This window comes from Muntiacus reevesi, chromosome 2 (genome assembly GCF_963930625.1).
Source record: "Muntiacus reevesi chromosome 2, mMunRee1.1, whole genome shotgun sequence".
Lineage (NCBI taxonomy): Eukaryota > Metazoa > Chordata > Mammalia > Artiodactyla > Cervidae > Muntiacus > Muntiacus reevesi.
Window position 1 is genome coordinate 104,268,658 of NC_089250.1, and position 21,236 is coordinate 104,289,893.

Sequence of the window (21,236 nt, forward strand, 5' to 3'; positions counted from 1 at the left end):
AGTAAATAATCCCTTTAAAGAGTAATCAAAATTATTTGTTTTCTCTAGAGTTCCCATCTACTGTAATAAACGAGGGAAATCTCTCTAGAGAGCAACTGTCTTTTACAGATAGAATACCTTAGAAGAAATCTAACAAGAAGTTTATCAGAACTTTAAGGCAGAAAACTATACTAAAAGGACATATAAAATACCTGATAATGAGAAGGTAGTATGTTCAAAGGTCAAAATATTGGATAATGAGATGTGAATTCTTCCTTAAAATAAACCTTAAAATAAAAGTTAATTTTTTTCTAAATAATTATCTGATGAAGCTGCTATATTCTATAACACTCATATAATAAATGGACGATCCACTTTTGCTTATGGTTATTATTAACAATGAGTAATGTTTATGTAGTGTTTGTAATACAGGAAGAAGCATTCCTCTTTTCAAGAACTGAGAAAAGACCAGTGTGAAGCTCAGTAGGCTAGGGAAAGTGAGGTGCATATAGTGCCCTTTAAGAACATGGGAAGATCATTGAAGAATGTTAAAGCAGAGAGTAAAATAATGACACCTTTTTTTTTTCTTTTTTCTTTTCCTTTTTTTTTTTAAATGGGATGTCTCTGGCTGCTCTGTGGACTGGAGTTGGCCAAGAGTTCATTTAGCAAGATAGGCTAGCTATGAGAATAGTCCAAAGAAGGGATAGTAGTGACTTAGAATAAGGTTATGAGAGAAGAAATGATAAGTAGTAGTTCTGGACAGGTTGTTAAAACTAGGTGCTATTCCTTGACAAACGGTGTGGTGAAACAAGACTAGGTTTATATGAAGACAGAGTATCGATTCAGTTTGGATGCATTGGCTTGGAGATTCTTAAGAGAAATCTAAATGAGGCTATCTGGTCATTAATAAGAACCTCAGGGTTAATATGTGATCCAGGTGGTAGTTGTAGGCATTGATGTGGAGATGATGCCCTGAGAGATAAGGTGTAGGGTGAGAAGGGCAGAGGGATATAGGGCGTGAGCCCCATTATGTAAAGATCTAATAAGAGATCTCCAATACACGCACTCATTCTAATGAAACAGTTAGAAAGTAAGGATTTTTATAATATGGATGAAGAAACTGCATTCAATAATAATCATCTATTTAAGTTTTTTTTTTTTTCTATTTACCTGCTTTATTTCATTTGTATGCAAGACATGTTACTTCACAAGATAAAAAATTGCAGAGTTCAAAAGTCTGTGTAACTCTGGCTGATTCATATCAATGTATGACAAAACCCACTGAAAAATTAAAAAATAAATAAATAAATAAATAAAATTAAAAATTGCCTAGTCTGACTAGTGACACTGAATGTTTCATAACATTCTTTTAGCAGTAAAACACAATTTACCCTACCCAATATGTCAAGTGTGATAAAATATAATAAAGTCTTTTAACTAGGCATTTAAATAGTAATTCTGAAGTTTTCTTCAAATTATGTGTCAGTATAGCCAGGAATGGTTTTTGTTGTTGTTGCTGTTAGTGGTCTGACCTCCCTGACTATATTTATTAAGCTACACTGAGTAACAGATATATAAGTAGACAGATGAATAGAAGAGAGCAGTTTAGATGTAGACCCTATGTATATGAATTTCCTTTTCAATGAACACACCAACTGAAATGAGTAGGAAAGTAAAAGGATTATCACTGGTGCTCTGCAGTGGCCAAGACTGAGTCTTCTTATAAAGCACTCAAGAATTAACTTCCTATGTCTACATTGCTATGTGGCTTTGGTTTTTATAATAGTTTGCTGCATACCAGAGGTGAACTGACCCACAGGAAGGTTTTCCTTCCTCATCTACCGGATCACAAATGAGACAGAAACCTTCAAACCTCTGAAGTCCTTCATTGCTTCAGTTCTTCATCTCTTCTCTGATTTGATTTAGGATACGGTCATCTCTGAATGTATCACAATGTTTTTCCAAACTATTGTTACTAAAGGCTCCTTTCTCTCCTCCATACCTCTTGGCATCAGTGGCATTTTTACTCTTGTCATGACAGTTTTCCTTTGAAAAAGTCTTACATGTTTCTACTATCATTAGACCCCAGAATCTTGATAAAGTGTTAAGGCTTCTCCACAGTTCTATCAAATCTTCCTCAGTTTGTAGACATTACTGTGTAGAAAAGAAAACACTGGATTTAGACAGCCCATTGCCTACTTATTATATTTGAAGCTCTTAGCACGGGGATCTGATACACAGTATGTGCCTTATATGTGTTGCTCTCCCATCTCTGTTATAGAGGCTTGTTTCACTGTGAGAATTCTCCCACATCTCCACTTGCCACCAGGAAAGTTGTCTTGATTTACTTCAAGCGCCCTCTACTATTGAATAAATATAAAATATGGTTCTTGTTTAGACATGAGCAACTTTGTAACTTACCTGTAACACCAGTTAGATTTCTCATTAGCTCATAACATAGACTTCTAATTTTAAAAGACTAAATCTAAGCATAACAATGACTAATAATTTAGATTTTATGGTAGCAATCATGTCATTTTCCATGGTAGCTTATCAGGGTAAGTATGAACTGTGCACCAACAACAAACATATCAGCAATGAGGTATAATTCGTTTTCATATGTTATATAAATTCATCACTCATATGTAATTATGAAACAACTTTTATGGACTGTCTTTTCCTATAGGAAAAAAACCTTGAAGATAATTTACAGAGTTTGGCTACAGAATTAGCTCCAATTTATAAGCAGTATGCTCCAGTTGCTTATCAAAACCAGGTATGTTTTAGGACCTTATATGGAACTGTTAAACATGGTTGAAATTTACATCTAAATAATGTCCTTGTTAACAGAAATTGTTTTTCAAATTTTACCCCAATGTAGATCTTTTATTGACAGTTATAAAAATTATCTAGTATTTTTTTAAAAACAGCATTATGGCAATTGAGGACTTTCCTGATGTCTCAGATGGTAAAGTGTCTACCTGCAAAGAAAGAGATCCGGGTTTGATCCATGGGTTGAGAAGATCCCCTGGAGAAGGAAATGGCAACCCACTCCAGTACTCTTGCCTGGGAAATCCCATGGCCGAAAGAATCTGGTAGGCTACGGTCCTTGGGGTCGCAAAGAGTAGGAAAGTACTGAGCGACTTCACTTTTTTTTTTTTTTTTCATGGCAATTTAATCAAATATCCACAATGAGATTTTATTCAATTGGGAAGTGGGGGGAGATCAGGAGATATCGGCCAAGGGGTACTAACTCCCAGCAATGAGATAAATAAGACCTGGTACACAGCTTGTTGGCTATATTTAATAATATTGTGTTATACTTAAAAGTTTTAATTATGTCTTAAATGTTACCTCTACACACCAAAAAATTGTAATTATGTTTAACTAACCTTACTGTGGTAATCATTTTGTAACATATACATGTATCTAGTGATCACATTGTACACCTTAATCTTACATATATTATGTATGTCGACAATATCTCCATAAAACTGAGGTGGGAAAACACTTTTTTAAAGAAAAGAAAAGGATAATCATACATTGGGAGAAAATAATGATAAATCATATAGCAGAGAAACTGGAAAATAAGTGTAAAATACCTTTTAAATGTAACCAGGGAATTCCTTGGTGGTCCAGTGGTTAGGATTCCTCACTTTCACTGCTGAGGGCGAAGGTTCTATGTCTGGTCAGGGAAATAAGATCCTGCAACCAGAGCAACTAGGACAAAAAACAAATGAAAATGAAAAATATAACCAGGGGTGCATATTTTTAAAATATGAGATAAAAATGAAAATATGTATTTGTATTATCACGAATAACAAGTTCTCTGTTAAATTCCATTTTATTTTTCATTTATTTATTTGCTTCTTTATTTATTTAGCTAGGCCGGGTCCTGGTTGCAGCACATGGGATCTTTGATCTTAGTTGCAGCATGTAGGATATAGTTCCTTGACCAGGGGTCAAACCTGGTCTCCCTGCACTGGGAGCCTGGAGTCTTAGCCACTGGACCACCAGGGTGTTTCTCCAACCTTTCATTTTAAACAGTTACAAATTGACTTTCTATACTGGTTTTATAGACCTTGAAAACTGGATGCACGATCAAAGCACTATGTTAGTCTTTTCTCCTAATGAAATATTTCAGGCTACTCTTCTTATTTATCCTCTACCAAGTATTAATGTCCTCCTGTTGCCTTCAGTGATTGTCATTTTAATTCATGTAGTCTCAAATTCTTTACCCTGAATATTAATTACTAAACTAACAATCACTATGATAATCTAAATCTCTGAAATAATAAGCATAATTAAGTTATAAACTTGACATAAAGTGATTTTTATCTTTATCGAAGGTGATTCTTTTTGTCTCTTAAAACTGTGGGTAATTCATTACTCTTCAGGTGGCGCTTGAACATATTGCCCGAGAATGTCGGCTTGGGAAGAAAGAAGGTCGTCCTTTTTCTGGGGTCACTGCTTGCCTAGACTTCTGTGCCCATCCCCACAGGGACATTCACAACATGAATAATGGGAGCACAGTGGTATGTACCTGGGTCACTTTTAATTCTAAAGACTCCATCAACATATTCTCAAGCTGAGGTCCTGATATCAACAGTGCTACCCAAAAGTTATAGAACCAGCCTGAAATATTTTGTTGAATGTCTCAAATTATATATTGTGGTAGGTTTTTTGGGATGGAAGACTATATGGTTATTCAAAGCTACCATTCTCTGCTATCAAACTGGTAGGTAGGAAATTAAACAATTTAATGTTTCTTTTTTTGCCATCTGTACTTCATAGGTTTTTTGTTTGTTTTGGCCCCACATCACGGGCTGCAGGATCTTAGTTCACTGACCAGGGATAGGACCCCATCTCCCTTGTATTGGGAATGTGGAGTCTTAACCACTGGATCACCAAGGAATTCCCATTTTCAGGGTTTTTGTGAGGGAACTGTGTGCCAAAATTTTAATGTTGGTTCTTAATATTAGTTTGTAGGAATATTTAGAAGAAATATTTGCACATATATGTGCTTGCTATGTTTACAGCCATGGAAAACAATCACATGCTTCTAGCATGAAATCAATCAAAATATATTTAAAGTAAGGAGAAGACATCAGGAAAGATCATGCAATATAGTCCTTTTATAAGGGAAATGAGTTTGCTTCAAGTAGATAAACTTCTTACCCAGTAAAACAGAGAGTGATTACCTCTATTTCTGAACTATACCAGTTTGGCCTCTGAAGACAGAGCTATGATTGTTCCACTTTGAATGTGTACTGTCTGATCCATCAAAATGCAGTCTTCCTTCCTTATTTGGTCTGCGCGGTCTATCAGCAACAGATTAAGGAGCAGAAATAACTTTTTGCTTATCATGCCTTTTCACTGATGTTGACTCTGGTCTCTGAGACTAATGTTATTTTCAAATGTTGAAATTTTACGAATCCATCCAGATGAATCTTAGCTGAAGAGTAATTCAACATCTTGCTTGGCTAGTACATTTTCCATGAGTTCCTTCATTAAAGATAATTATTAGTGATCAGGTTGGATTAGGTTGAGAGTCAAACTAAGTTTTGATTCTCCTTCTCTTCTTATGTACTGTTCAATGCTTGTTCTTTGCATTCCTCTTATTGTTCACGCAATGAGGCGCATAACTAGAACTTGGCATGATGCTAGATTTCCCCATCTCTGAAAATGTGAACTCCTGAAAGTTTTCTGCCAACTCTTCTTCCTCCTTGTTTCCCTGGTCTTTGTAATTATGCTCCTGCCTTGTCTTTGTCCACTTCTTAGTCTCCCTGTGACCAAATAAATTGAAGTAAACATTTATAAGTTAAATATTCTAATTTTAAAGATGATTATTTTAAAATTATTAACAAATTACACCGAAAAGAGTTCAGTGTTTCATGCCTTGATGGTAAATGTGACTGTAGATGTTTAGAAAGGAATGTGACTTTAAAAACCTTTAACATACTTTATCACCTGTATCCATTAAGTTCTATCAACTTGGAGAAATCAAATCTTGCAGTTTGCAGTCTTACAACACCTTGCTGTCTTAGAAAGAGATCTTAGTTGTGGAAGAAATGTTTTAATGAAAAATAATGAGATCATTGGATATATTTTTTGATGGATCTTTAAAGACATTTGAAAATTAATTAGCATTAAAATATTAATTTATGATAAATATAATTTTATGTGTCAAAGTCAGGAATTTCCTACATTTCCATGTATTTTCATTTCTCTACAATGAATAGAAATAACTTAGAAAAAACTTTATTTTCAACTGGAGGATAATTAATTGCTTTACAATATTGCGTTGATTTCTGCCATACAGCAACACGAATCAGCCATAAGTAAAACATACGTCTTTTTCCTGTTGAACCTCCTTCCCACCTCAAAAATAACTTGTAAAGAGAAGGCTGAGATTGGTTATATTCAAGACAAAATTTTTATTTTTTAAAGTTACTGATTTTTGGCTGTGCTGGTCTTCATTGCTTTGCGCTGGCTTTCTCTAGTTATGGTGATTGGGGGCTACTCTTGACTGCAGTGTGGGCTTCCCATTGCAGTGGCTTTTCTTGCTGTGGATCACAGGCTCTAAGCACACAGGCTTAGTTTCTGCTTGACAACTGGACTCTTCCTGGACCTGGGATCGAAGGCGGTGTCCTCTGCATTGGCAGGTGGCTTCTTATCCACTGCACCACTGGGGAAGTCCAAGACAAAATGTTCTTAAGAAGTCCTATGTTACATCCAAGAAAAAGACAGATTTACTGTTATACTCCTAACTAAAAGCAAAATGGGGCAGAACAATTCTTTATCCAGATAAAATATTTCAGCTAATTTTTAAAAGTATTGGGGTATATAAGTCCTGCTAGAAAATGAAATCTCCTGGGCTTCTTTTGCTTCATTAATATCTGTCATTTTTTTTAATGAAGAAGAGAAAAAAAACTCACCTCGACAAACAGGGCAGGGTAAAAATATGTGTAGATAAATTTCACTTACAAGCAGAAGTGAAAAAATCATAGAGGAAATCACAGCAAATTAGAAAATTCCTCAGGATCTAACCACTCTAAGCTAGGAATGTGACATTATTCAAATAGTAAGAAATAGTGTGATTTGTAGCCTGAAGTAATATCTTTTATTCATTGCTATTTAATATGATGATAGTGAACAATTCAGTAACTGTTAACTGTGGGAAAAGGTGGAATATAACAAAGAAGCCTTAATATTGAAAATATTATAAAATTCATAAACATGTATAATATGTACTTAGAAAATCAACTCAAAATTAAACTGGTCTGCTTAAAACCAATTGATGTTACTCATATTGAATAGTGTTGAGTAACTAGATATATAAAATATTTTTCCAAAATGAATTAACATATCACAGTAACCAATTTAAAATAGTTCCCTTTCACAATGGCAACAATAAATAAGTAGGAATAACTGTGATGAATGTGCAGGATCTCTAGTTCCCATTTCATGTTTTCTTCCTATCAGGTCTGCACTTTAACACGAGAAGATAACCGCTCATTTGGTGTTATTCCTCAAGATGAGCAGCTGCATGTGCTTCCTCTTTATAAACTTTCAGACACAGATGAATTTGGATCAAGGGAAGGAATGGAAGCCAAGATCAAATCTGGGGCCATCATGGTCCTTGCACCCCGCCAGAGAAAAAGAATGCGATTTACTCAACCCGTTCCTCGTTCTGGGAAGAAGAGAGCAGCGATGATGACAGAGGTTCTGGCGCATAAGATAAGGGCTGTGGAAAAAAAATTTATTCCTCGAATCAAGCGGAAGAATAATTCAATGGCAAACAACAGTAAGGCTTCATCACTGCCCCTTTTAGGTAAGATTTATGGACTCTGATAATTTTCTGTGCGCAGCTTTCACTGGCAGTTGGGTGTGCACTTGGCCTTTGCATCTTCATCTTTGCTACTCTTTTGAAAGTGAGGCATTATGAAAAGAAAACTTTAGATCAGATACCAGTCAATGCAATTAGCTAATTATTTTTATATAGTTCATTTAGAATTCAAAAGAAGACACAGTATATTTCCATATTCTTGCCAGAATTATAAGTCAACCAGAAAGTGACTTATCAGTATTTCTTAGTATTTTTTCCTCTCTATTCATACTTAAAAAAAAAAAGTACAAAACCAAAGCATGATCTTATTGTTCGTTCCCCAGCTATTGGGAACCAATACACTTGTCTCAACACAGATAAAATGACATCACTTCCTTGAAGTCTTACTTCGTCAGCTTCAGCATCAGTTTAAGTCGTTCATTCAATAAATATTACTGAGCACTACTTCAGACTGTTCTAGGTACTGTAGCAGTGAATAAGAGGGGAGATAGTGCTCTGAAAGAATGCCATTTGAATAGGGTTGCATTAAAAGGATGGACTGAGGAATTTGTGTTAAGTCCTAAAGTCTATGAGAATCAGCAAATGTTTTTATTTGGAGAAATAGCATTCCAGGTATCAGAAGTGGCAAGTGCAAAGTTTAGGAGAGAGGAATTTACCTTGACTACTTGATATAAGCTAAAAAAGCCAGTATGATGGGAGCATAGAGGGCTTCCCAGGTAGCGCAGTGGTAAGAAATCCCCCTGCCAATGCAGGAGACTCAACAGATGTGGTTCAGTCCCTGGGGCAGGAAGATCCCCTGGAATAGGAAATGGCAACCTGCTCCAGTATTCTTTCTTGGAAAATTCCATGGGCAGAGGAGGCTGGCAGGATACAGTCCATGAGGTTGCAAAGAGTCAGACACGACTGAGCACATGTCTGGTTGGAGCAGGGTGTGAAATGGGTAGAAGAGTAGGATATGAGATCAGAGGGGTAAGAGCGACATCTGAGCAGTTCACCTTGGGCTCTGTAGATTGCTGTAAAACTTTGGCCTGTATTGTGAAGAAGAGGAAGGCTTCTGGATATTTCATTATAGAGAGGGGCTATGATCTGAATAAAAAATAATATTCCAGTTACTGGATTGTAGCTAGAGTCAGACGGGGCAGAGAAATATTAAGGTGTTGATAAACAAGTTATCCTAACAACTTAAGAAAGAGACAATGAGGCTTGGATCAGAGGGCCTAATGAGGAGGACATGAGAAATGTCTGATTCTAGGTGTTTTGAGGTAGAGTCAATGGGATTTCTGATAGATTTAAATGAGTATGGACCAAAAAAGTGTAAAGGTTTACCCTGATGAAATCTGAAGCTCACTTTTGGACATGGTAAAAGTTCAAGATACCTGGCGGACATTCAAGTTCAGGTGTTAGGAAAGCAGTTGAATAAAAGTGTAATTCAGAGAAGATGATTCTTTTGTCATGACCCTGATTGTCTTTGATAACTTCCTTAATTTTCTGTGCTGACAAGATGTTCCAGGCTCCTCTTATATAATCCTGTCCCATATCTAAAATCAGCCATTCCTCTAGGGAGCCTAAAAAAAAATACTATGAATTTAAACTGATACAGTTGGAGCTACAAGGTATTCTTTAACTTCTTTGATTTTTATAATTTTAAGAAAAGTTGTTTGTTTTTCTTAAGATGAGAGAATTGATAGTGCAGACTTGATACAACACTGCATTCTCAGTGAAAAGATTCAACAGAGTTAGGGAAGAGGTGAAGAAGAATTATCATTCCTTTATGCTTGTAGCTCCACTTTACAGATACTTCTAGGTTTATTTTTAAGGTTCACATATCTGGTTCTATGTTGCTTGTTTATGACAATCAAAACATTTTCACCTTTGTGTCATTTCCCAATTGCATCTATACATGTTATTCTTTTAAAATATATACTCTATTAGTAGCCAAATGCACAATATTTGCCCTATAACTTCTTGTTCTTTTGTAATATTACCCATGAGAGTTTTTTCCTTTTTTATAGTTTTATTTTATTTATTTATTTCTTTACATGATGACACTTGGTAACAATATTTTTTAAATATCATTTTATCTACACAGTATTTTACTGTGTAACAGAATACTGAAAATATAGTCCAACATCCCAGTTTTAAGTGCAATAATCAGAACCACCATTGTATTTAGGAAGTGAAAGTGAAAAGTCGCTCAGTCGTGTCTGACTCCTTGCGACCCCATGGACTGTAGCCCACCAGGCTCCTCCATCCATGGAATTTTCTAGGCAGGAGTACTGGAGTGAGTTGCCATTTCCTTCTCTATTTTTTATTGTTTTAAAACAACACCATCTTACTTTTGCTATTTTTTTATTCTTAAGATCTACTGCTTTTGCCTTTCAAACATATTTTTTTTCCTTTTGCGATCTCATGAACTATAGCCAGGCTCCTCTGTCAATGGGATTTCCCAGGCCAGAATACTGGAGTGGGTTTCCATTTCTTTCTCCAGGGGATGTTCCTGACCCATTGATTGGAACAGGCAGGTTCTTTACCACTGAGCCACCAGGAAAGCCCCAGCTTTCAAGCATTTTGCTAGAACTTCTGAAAGGGAGAATGTCCTCAAGAAAAATGTTTCCATTTGATGTGAGATTTGCATGGATATGTCAGAGTGGATGGCCCACATTTTGGCCAATATCATCATAATAATATATTGCTACCTACTTTGTGTGAAAGAAATGCAGCTTAAATACACTTGTTTTGAGGTTACAAATAGCTTATTTACTTCCCTTTGCCTAATAATAAACTTTGCCAGTTATGATACTTTTGCTATCTAGAAATCTTTATCAATTGTTACTTACTTTAACTTTTTAAAAAATTTGACCATGCAATATCTAAAATGCATCTAAACAGTTCTTTGGGTAGTGAAATGCTGCTGTCCCCATATGTCATCTGCACTGCATTCTGATGTATGGTTTTAATATTTACTTCATAGCCAATTAGGGTCATTTCTAGTATCATACCATTTTAGACAATGAACATCCTGCTAAATTTGTGAACTTTTTAAATTATTATTTCCAAAGTAATCAATTCTAAGGAAAATTGTATTGAATGAAAAAGCATACCCAAACCACCTACAATTTTTAATGTGTGCATATGTCAGCCTTAAAGTAAATAGAACAAAACTGGCCATCATTGCCATCATCTGGTTTTATTCTATTCATCTTTGTACTTCTTTTTAAAAGACAACAACTACCAAATTATGTTTATCTTTACATTTGGTGTTCTTTTCTCTGTTTAGGGAATAAGACAGAGACAGCGCAACCTGAAATAAAAAGTGAAACTGAACCCCATCTTATCTTCAAAGGTTCAGACAACACTAAAAGCTACTCACCAACCCCGTCCATTCCTCACCCAGTGAAAGAGGCAAACTTAGCTCCAGCCTTCTCCTGGTCCTCTAAGACTGCTTTGGTCACAACAGCTCCTTTTAAGAATGATGCATCACTTTCGTACGGGTTTCCAGAAAGAGGTAGCAATCCCCACTGCACAATGCCTTCTGCAAGACACAGTGGTGCTAATGTAGCTGCTGGGGAATGCGCTGAAATTGCACAGCCTGGTGAAATAGTTCCTCTTCCCACCTTGTCTACTCCTATGACAAATTCCCTGGGTTATTCTGAGCCTCCCATTGGCCCATCTGAGCAGCTAACTTCCAATCAGCCAAACCAGCAGCCTCCATTCATCACTTCTCCTCATGAGCTTGCTTCCTCTCTGGTGGAAGAAGATGAGCAGCCTTCTGAAGCAGATGAGCCTCCATCAGACGACCCCCTTTCGGACGACCCCTTGTCACCTGCTGAGGAGAAACTGCCCCACATTGTTGAGTATTGGTCAGACAGTGAGCACATCTTCCTGGATGCCAATGTCGGTGGCGTGGCCATAGCGCCTTCCCACGGCTCGGTTCTGATCGAGTGCGCCCGGCGAGAGCTTCACGCCACGACTCCTGTCGAACACCCCAACCGAAATCACCCTACGCGCCTCTCTCTTGTCTTCTACCAGCACAAAAACCTGAATAAACCCCAACACGGTTTCGAACTAAACAAGATTAAGTTTGAGGCAAAAGAAGCTAAGAATAAGAAAACTAAAGCCTCCGAGCAGAAAGACCAGGCAGCTAGCGAGGGTATTGAACTGTCCACAGAAGTTAATGAATTTAGCCAGATTCCTTCTCACAAAGCGCTAACATTAACCCATGACAATGTCGTCACTGTGTCCCCTTACGCTCTCACACATGTTGCGGGGCCCTATAACCATTGGGTCTGAAGGCTTTTCTCCCCTTCTTAATGCCTTTGCGAGTGCAGTGTATTTTTTCAAGGTGCTCTTAAAAGAAAGTCATGTTGTCGTTTACTATAGCTTCATCTCACCCATTTGAAGGCTGAGGTTAAAAAAAAAAAATTGGGGGTGGGTATTTCTTAACTGTGACTATATTTTGACAATTGGTAGAAGGTGCACATTTTAAGCAAAAATTAAAGTTTTATAGTTTTAAATACATAAAGAAATGTTTTGGTTAGGTGTTAACCTTGATAGAATCACTCAGTTTGGTGCTTTAAATTGTTTACTATGAAACGAGTCATTTTTAGAGGATTTTAACAGGTTCATGTGCTATGATGTAAAATTAAGACACACAGTGTTAACTCTACACAGCTCCTGGTGCTTAACCACATCGACACAAAAATAAGCTGATTTATTATTTCATGGTGCCATTGTTCCAACATCTTCCAATCATTGCTAGGAAATCGGCATATTCCTTTGAAATAAACCAATGCAGTGTTTTCTCTCATAAAATATTTCTCCTGTATAAAATAATTCATCGTTGTTAGTAATGGTTGGAAGCTGTTCATAAATTGTAAATATATATTTTAAAAGCACTTTCTATTTTTAAAAGTAACTTGAAATAGTATAGTATAAGAATCCTATTGTCTATTGTTTGTGCATACTTGCATACAAGAGAAATCATTTATTCTTGCTGTGTAGAGTTCCATCTTGTTAACTGCAATGTGTATCCTAATCATGTATATGGTTTGTGTTTTTTTAAATGTGTCCTTTCTCATTCAAAGGTTAGCTACTTATATAAAATAGTTAGATCATGCAAAAATTGTTAATTCTCTGTAAAATTGAAATTAGGAAGCATATCACCAATATTGATTAACTTTTCTTGGGAACTAAGTAAGAGTGGTCTCTTCTGATTGAGCAACAATGGCCCTGATTTGTTTTCACCCCAGCTTTTGCAATATAATCCATAAAAGATGTTTCCAAAAGGAGATGAGACTTAAGATGATTCTGAAGAGTCAAATGCTTCTAAAGTTTCAAGGTGATAAAATTAAAAAATTAAGTGGCAAGAACCTTATCTACCCCTTATTCATTCTGAAAGTCATTCTGGATCAGAAGACAAATAAAATTCCTGTAGAAATTTTTTTGATAGTAAATTTCCTATCCTCATCATCACACTCCCCCCCCCCACACACACACACACTCTAAATAAACAGTAGGGATGGGTATCCTAAACATGGTTTGTCCGTTAACAGCTAATCCAAAGTAGTTATCTAAGTATATTGTTTTGGGGAAATGTTAATTCATCTTTTTCTAGGTAACAGAAAAATAGGCATTCTAGTTATTTTAGCCCTCCCGTTATTTTTCCCATTGCTTTATTGACTCAATTAATAGCAAAGCAAAAGTGATTTCCCAATCAAAATGTTTAGAACAAGAAAAAATTTCAATGAAATACTTGATTCTGTTAAAATGCAGAGGTGCTATAACATTCAAAGTGTCAGATTCCTTGGGAGTATGGAAAACCTACTGGTGCTTCTCCCTTGGAAATGCCATAGGAAGCTCACAACCGCTAACACTCACATTTCTGGTGCAAAAGCAAACAGTTCCAACAAGCTATCTAAAGGAAAACTCATTGTAACTTAAAATAATATATGGTGCAAAGTATCAGTTTCAAGCTTTTGACTAATTTTGACTAAAGGAATATGAAGGGATTGTAAATAACAAAAGTCCATTGATTGACCATCATCTTGTCAAGTAGATTTCTGCTTTTTGAATATGTAAAATAGAGTAAATCATTGACTTGTTTTAGTATTTTGTGTGCCTTAGATTTGTTTTAAAACATGTATATTTTTGTGAGCCTAAGGTTTCTTATACATATAAGTATATAAATAAGTGATTGTTTATTGTTTCCGCTGCTTCAATAAGATATTACTAGTGTTAGACTATCAGGAATACACCATTGTGATATTTTGTTTTAGACTTTAGGCCTTAGCTCCCACTAGAAATTATTTCCTCAACAGATTTAATGGATAAAGTTGTAAGAACCTTTATCCATCCATCCATCTATCCATTCTCTATTCAGTTCTCATTGAATGTCTGCCAAAGTTAAGTATTAGCTTTTGTTTTTCTTTAAGTCACCACCCTGACATAGTAAACTTGAAGAATTAAAATCCCAAAAGGTACTGTTTTTTCAAAAACAGCAAATTTCCTTCAAAACAATCCACTGTAATACATCTGCAGCTATTCAAATCAGTTTGTCACTAAGTTTGAATAAATTCCTTAAAATCTAAACTTGAAACACCATTGTTGACTTAGGGGAACATTCAGATCTGTGAGGTTAGTTTGCAATTTACCAAAACGAATACATGAAAATACCCTATCTCAACTAAAATATTTCCATTCTCTTATTGTAAGTAGCACCATGAATGGCTCGCCTCAACTGATAACTCCTTGGTGGGAACCACATATGATTCCTACCTTGTTGAACTCTTTATTTCCCAAGTTTCACAGTGTACCATCCCATTGTGTGCCCTGTGATTTTTTTTTTTTTTCAAAGCTCATGCTTATTATATGTCCTGCAGCATTGTGATTGTATGCTGGCTCTACTGTTTTTAGAATGCTCTTTATCATGAAGCAAGGAAATAAATTTGTTTGAAATGACATTTTCACTCAGAAAACTGGTCATCTAACATTATTTCTACACTTCTGTTATGTTTTACTGTAAAACCTTTTGTTTTACCTCTTTTATAGCCTTATGTTTAATCTTCTGCCTTTGTTCGTAGTATGATAATTGAATTCATTTATACTTGGCCCTTAAATTAGCCCAACCTGTTCATCATAGGTGCAAAGTTACCAATTATAATGAGAGAATAACTCCTACTTGTTGTAGAATCCTACGAAATGTCATGCTGCCCTTCAGTGTCTCTTTAATGGCTCTCAGGCCTTTGATGAAAAGTTTTCTCTTGTGCCTGTCAGCCTCACCTTCATCTTTCCAATTCATCCACAAAGTACCAAATACATCATATCATAAACCTGATTGAAACATATTCTTATTGAAAATTGAGGCTAGCTGAAAATGTATAGCTATAGGTAAAGTTTTGCAAAATGTTTGCATCTTAAATATCCTTCCACATTCTTATACAATCTGCATGTGGATGAAATAATTTCATTTGTTAAATATAGAATTTCAACTAGATGAGATTCATAAGCAATTTACTTAAGACATAACCCCAGTACATAGTTAATTGAATGCATACCCCTGTGTAAATGAGGTACCGAATTCATATGAAGTAACCTACTTTCTAATGTTACTACTTCAGTGGATTCCTACTGATTATCATTTATTTCATGAAAGCATGTATGAAAATAACCCCAATCTATTTAAGTTTAGTATTCTTAAAACAAATTATATCTTTTATCTCGGACGAACTTTTGACATTGCATGACAACTTCCACCAATAATGGGCACAGCATTTCCTTTGAATGTGCCCAGTAAATCAGTAGCTGTATGTCACCTTTAATATATAGCTACCTTCTATTTCACAACTTCCTGATGCATGGAAATCCTTTTTGTCTAGATTTAGTACAACTGGGAATTTTGATCTTTTGTAGAAATTTATGATGAGAATTGTGAAATAAGGTAATATAGTGGCCTCTCACAGTCCTGGAAGATACCTTAGAAGTCATACAGTCCAGTCACTGGGGCCCAGACAAATGTCAGGGTCGGTGTTCAATTACATTTGGAAATAAAATTTAAATAATCAAATGAAGGCCACTTTTTGGTTAGGAGGACTGTAGGAAAACTTGATCCGTTCACCCACAGGGGACTTTATCACTGTAGAGTAATCTTATTTTTGGTATAAGTCAAAATAAAATGGCTTTTGGGTTCTTTTTCTGAGAAATTCAGGGTAAGAAGTGAAATTGAATCAAGATTTCCCTGCCTGTAGAGTTTTCTGGGCCTTTTGTGGGAAATCTAGCTGACTTTTACCTATGAAGCTGTCCTGTTAATTCATCTCACAAAATGTGGCAATTGTCCTATTTGCTATTTCAATAAATGAAAATCAAGTACTGATAGAGTACAGGTTTTTATTTCCCCTGAAACAAGTGTTTGGCATATAAAGGGAGTTATAAAAGACTGAATGGTTGGAATAATTGGGGAAAGTATATTTCCATTGTATATATTCCCTGGCCATAGTTGTACAGTCTGTTCACATTCTTGCTATATAGTTGGCCTCACAACTGAGTCCTAGACTAGTTATTTTGATGGGACTGTCTATGTGGGTTAGAATACTGTTTTGTTGTGCATATCTCCTAAACTTGCCCATAAATGTACTGAACTTGTGTTAACTTCGATGTCAGTGATATGGCACACTTAACCAAAATAGAATTCAGTGCCCTGTTTTCTGAAGAAGTCGGGATTTATTTAAACCAAATTAGGCTCCATGTTGAGCTTTCTTCTAATGGTTTACAAAATAATGCCAGGAGATGTCCCTCAGAACTATCTGAGAGACTGCCTCCTGGGCTTGAAGTTCTTAGAAATTTTGCTGAATAAAACAGAATTCTCAACTTGGCAAGCGGAAAAAAGGATGCCATCCATGGCTCTGAAATACAGTTTGGAAAGAATCAGTATGTTCTTTATCAGAAGTGGAATTTCTGTATTTTCTTGGAATATATTGAGAATCATTGGAATCTTCGCTTTTCTCTAGTGTATAAAATAAAAGTGTGAGTTCTTATGTTAATTTTGGAGATGGTGGAGCTGGTTTTAATGCAGTACATCACTCTTGTCCACAATGAACTCAACAAACTAATTATCTGCATTCCAGTATCTGGACGACTTCCCTTCAATGCCTGTTTCTTCTCAAGTATTGAATTAAATACCATTGTTTGCTTCAAAGGGCATGTGTTCTGTTCCTTCAGGTAATCCAAGTGTATTTGTCACTGCTTATTTTCCCTTCGGTGAGGGTCTCACTTTGTGTTTCTCTTTTGCTAGTATGCACTGTTTAATATCTCTAGCTGTAAAAGTCTAACATTAATCTTTTCTCTGTTGGTTGTACTCCTTTCCCATCCTTACTGTGATGTTCATGATCTTCCTTGGGTCATAAATTTTCTTCCAGTTTCCTCAGCCATAGATGTCCCATAAATCAAAATAAATCTTAGTCTAAGGTAAATGTTATATATAAGCGGATTTAACCCCTTTATGTTCGAGTGCAACTTAGGAAACCCTTGGTTAAGAGTATAAACCTAGTATTCCTAAAAAAAAAAAAAGTCCTAGTAGCTGTCACGAAAAGCATTCTCTCAATCACCAGGAAAAAAAAAAAAAACACCAAAAAAGAAAACAAAAAACCTCAACTCTCAGAAACATTTTCATTTTTGGAGAAATAATATTGGAAAGTAATTTGGTTTCTTCTCCATCTGGCTAGGTATAAACTTACATCTTTGACCAGAAACTCTGGTATTATTTTTCTTTTCTCATTTTACTGAAGTTACATTGTCACTCAGTGTACTTTCATTCTTTTTACAGTTTTTAATCCTTTCCTCTGATTTTCTTTAAGACTCTATTGCTCCCACCCTCTCTGTTCTATCCCCCATGTATGTCCCTTACATAAATATACATGGTTCATTTTAAGAATAGCAGTGAACTTGATCAGTTGTCTTTTCCTGTCTTTTAAAATCACTTCATCAATCCTTTTTGGGATAATACCAAAAAGATTTAAAAGCTTTTAGTCAGCCCTTTTGGTTAGAGGCAAATTCAGTTTTTAGGAACCCCCGGTTAGGATCAAGTGCTCTTTACCTATCCCAGTGATGTTTGACCCTCAATTCATTTGTTAGTGTTTGAATGTTTTACAAAAAGTTGTATGAGAAGTTATATGTTCTAGCACTCTGGCTTTGCTATTTCTGTGTAACACATCATACTAATTATCAATTTTCTGACCAGTGACTTTGAATTAGTGGGTGTGATCTATAGACTAGATAGTATTTTCTCTCTTTTTTTGCCTGTTTTCTTCCTTACCTCCCAGCTCAATTTTGTGGATGGTTTCTGTTTTCTAAGGTAGATTTATTCCTTTGGAATTTGGTTGTTGGCAATAATAGGAACTGTTTTATAACCTGGATGAGAAAAGTTTTTTTAAAAATGGACTGAAAGTAATCCGAAGAGTTCTTAATTCAATCATCAGAAGTGCTTTCTTCTGAGCACAGGTGGAGGAAGTAAAGGCGCAGAAAGGAAGAACTGTGTTCCTATAAGCAGCCTGTGGGTTCACCTACCAGCTCAAAACCACGTTATAATGTTTCTACTCCTCACTCCATACTAGTTTCTTTCCAAAAAATAGCAACTGAAAATGAGGAACCCTTTTGAAAGAAAATATGGAAATAAGAATTGTAATACTTGTACTTTATAATGTTTTAGGCTATCAAACGCTTTCCTATCTGCCATTTCTTTCTCCACAATGCTGATGGTTGGACAGAGAACAATGTTCCCTTCTTACTGGTGATAAAGCTGCAGATTGGCAAGAAAAGCAAATGACTTTCTCCAAATCACAAAGCAAGTCAACTCATTTGAGACTAAGGTAATAATTGCAGACGGCTGAACAGATTTCTTTGCCATAAACTATGACTTAGAGACTGTTACTGAGTGGATATTTTGTCAGATCTAGCCTAAGAATAATACAAAGTCTACTTATTGTACAGAAAATATGCTTCTGAAGTATTTTGTTTCCACTATTTATTTTAGCCAGTTATTTTCTTATGCATATATTGGAACGTCTGGTCAGATTCATAGGACTTCTGTATTAGGGCTTAGATTAACGAAGCTTTGTATTTACCCCTGTAAAAAATTTTTTGTTGTTGTTTTTGTTTAAAGAATGTCCCCATACTACTGAAACAAAGGGAAACAAGGTCAACAACTCATAATCAAAATTTAATGGTTTTGTAATTTGAAATGCTTGAAGGGAATGTGCTGGGTAAACTGATTATTTTAGTTCCCAGGCACTCATGGTAAACATGTAAAATTGTTGACGTCTCTAAGAGATAGCTCTGTCTCCCACTTATTTGAATTTGTTTTTTGTTTCACTTTTCCAGCCATGTAAAATCTCTGTGTCAAAGGTTAAATATATCTTTGTTCAGAGAGTTAAGAAAAATAAAAAGGTGTACTAGTTTTTAGTAAGCTCTTTATAAAGAGGAAAGTTGGGCTACTTCATCAGTATATTATGGGTACTAACAAAAAACATAGTCCAGACTGCTCTAAAAATAATCAAGTAACACTTTTGGTGATTCAGTTCAATAACTGCCTACCCTAATGCTTCTCTGTGATATTGCAAAATAAATGCCTGATGACGTAAGACTTTATTTACAAAAAGAGCTTTTTTAAGAAAAACAGATATACGGTCTTTTTTTTTTTTACCTTTTATGAGTTAACATTGTGATAGGTGCTTTAAGAGAAATATTTTTCCAGAATGATTTTGTAGTAAAAATAAAGGGCAGCTTTTGTACTGTGATGTCTGAGTGGATAGTCATCTTTGGGTTACTAAGAAATCATGAAGTGTTCCCTAAAGAGAAGCTCAAAAATCTGCTCAGCAGAAAAAAAAGTACTGAATACCGGTTTCTTCATCTTCTCTTATTCTATGTGGTGACCTACCAAATAGATTCACAGGCATATCAATACCTGTTTGAAGGAGACCGATTATGCTTATCATTAGTGGGAACAAAATATTCAGATTCTTCACCATGGTGAAGTAGAGTAGTACTAAATTCCCAATAGAGAATTATCAATTTTACAAAATAGTATTTATGTCTCCAGCTGACTTCTTCCTCTCTTTGGGGTGTATTTACTATTTATTTGTATCTTTGATTTTTTTCTTTGGAAGATTTTACCTATTGCCGTCCTACTGTATTAAATATCCCATACAATGAAATAGGTTAGTAAAGGTTTTAAAACCCCACAAATATCCATTTTTGGTTCTTAACACATGGGGGGAACAGTTTTTATAAAAGCACTTCAACATGTAGAAGGGAAAGATAATTACGATGATTTCAATTCAGGATCAATAGGTAGTGGCTCTGCAAACAAGGGAACACTTACTAGCAGTACTTGAAGACTTGTGAGTTGGAATTGCATGTTACTTGAAAGACCTAATTAAGCTAAATTTTGGTGCACAGCAGTTGTACATGATTTCATGTTTATGTAGCAAAATGCTTTGAAATGTATTAGTTTTGAAAAATACATGTAAAGATAGTTGTGAAAATTGTCTATTATATTTTCCTGTGTGTCTCATTTATTTAGAGCATAAAGTTTTTTTAGTTGTTCTAACTGAATAAGGCTAAATGAATACTGTAATTGAAATTATATTTTAAATCTTTGTCATGAGTTTTTAAAAAAAAAAAAACTATTGCAAATTGTATCATTCCTGATTACACAGAACTTTGTGGGTGGTTTTAAATAAATTTTATACTTCTATTTTGCACCTGGTGGTCTAATTTTTCTTTCCTTTTCATAATCATATTTTTTACATTTACTATTCAATAAAATTCACACATTTTTAACTACAAATGACTACACGATTTATTTGGAGATGACCAAATATATGCATTGGGTTCAAAACCAAATCAAGATGGCTGTAGCAGAACCCTTGCGTTTTAAACTATTTAATCCCTACAGTGATGCTATTAAGTAAGGGCTCTTACCAACCCCACTTAACAGATCAATTGAGGAACTTAAAGTGGTTAAGCTCACACCCCTAGTAATTAGCAAAGCTGTTAATCAACCTTGTTCTATATTGACTCATGCCCTCCTTTGGATTAATCATTATTTAAATAAAACTTAATCCAGAACACAGAATGCTAACATTATTTTAAATTTGACATTGTAAAAAGTTAGTGCCTCAGTCATGTCTGACTCTCTGCAACCCATGGACTGTAGCCTGCCGCTCCTCTATCCATGGAATTCTCCAAGCAAGAATACTAGAGTAGGTAGCCATTCTCTTCTCCAGGCGATCTAACTGACCCAGGGAAGGAACCCGGGTCTCCCTCATTGCAGGCAGATTCTCTACCATCGGAAATGAAAACAAAAACAAAAAACAAATAGGTTTTTAGTGATATTCCAGCAAATATTATAGAAAAA

The 21,236-nt window shown here is 35.4% G+C and overlaps 1 protein-coding gene across 3 annotated transcripts in view; it reads left to right on the forward strand.

The window, feature by feature from the left end:
* TET1 (tet methylcytosine dioxygenase 1) overlaps nt 1-20,539 on the forward strand; it is a 136,249-nt gene extending 115,710 nt beyond the window's left edge. For all 3 annotated transcript variants that reach the window (XM_065922462.1, XM_065922464.1, XM_065922463.1), the window contains 4 exons: nt 2,666-2,755; nt 4,377-4,514; nt 7,465-7,813; nt 11,106-20,539. In XM_065922462.1, the coding sequence (XP_065778534.1) occupies nt 2,666-2,755; nt 4,377-4,514; nt 7,465-7,813; nt 11,106-12,118 (1,590 nt within the window). In that variant the 3' untranslated portion in view covers nt 12,119-20,539. The remainder of the gene's footprint in view (nt 1-2,665; nt 2,756-4,376; nt 4,515-7,464; nt 7,814-11,105) is intronic.
* The last annotated feature ends 697 nt before the right edge of the window (nt 20,540-21,236 follow it).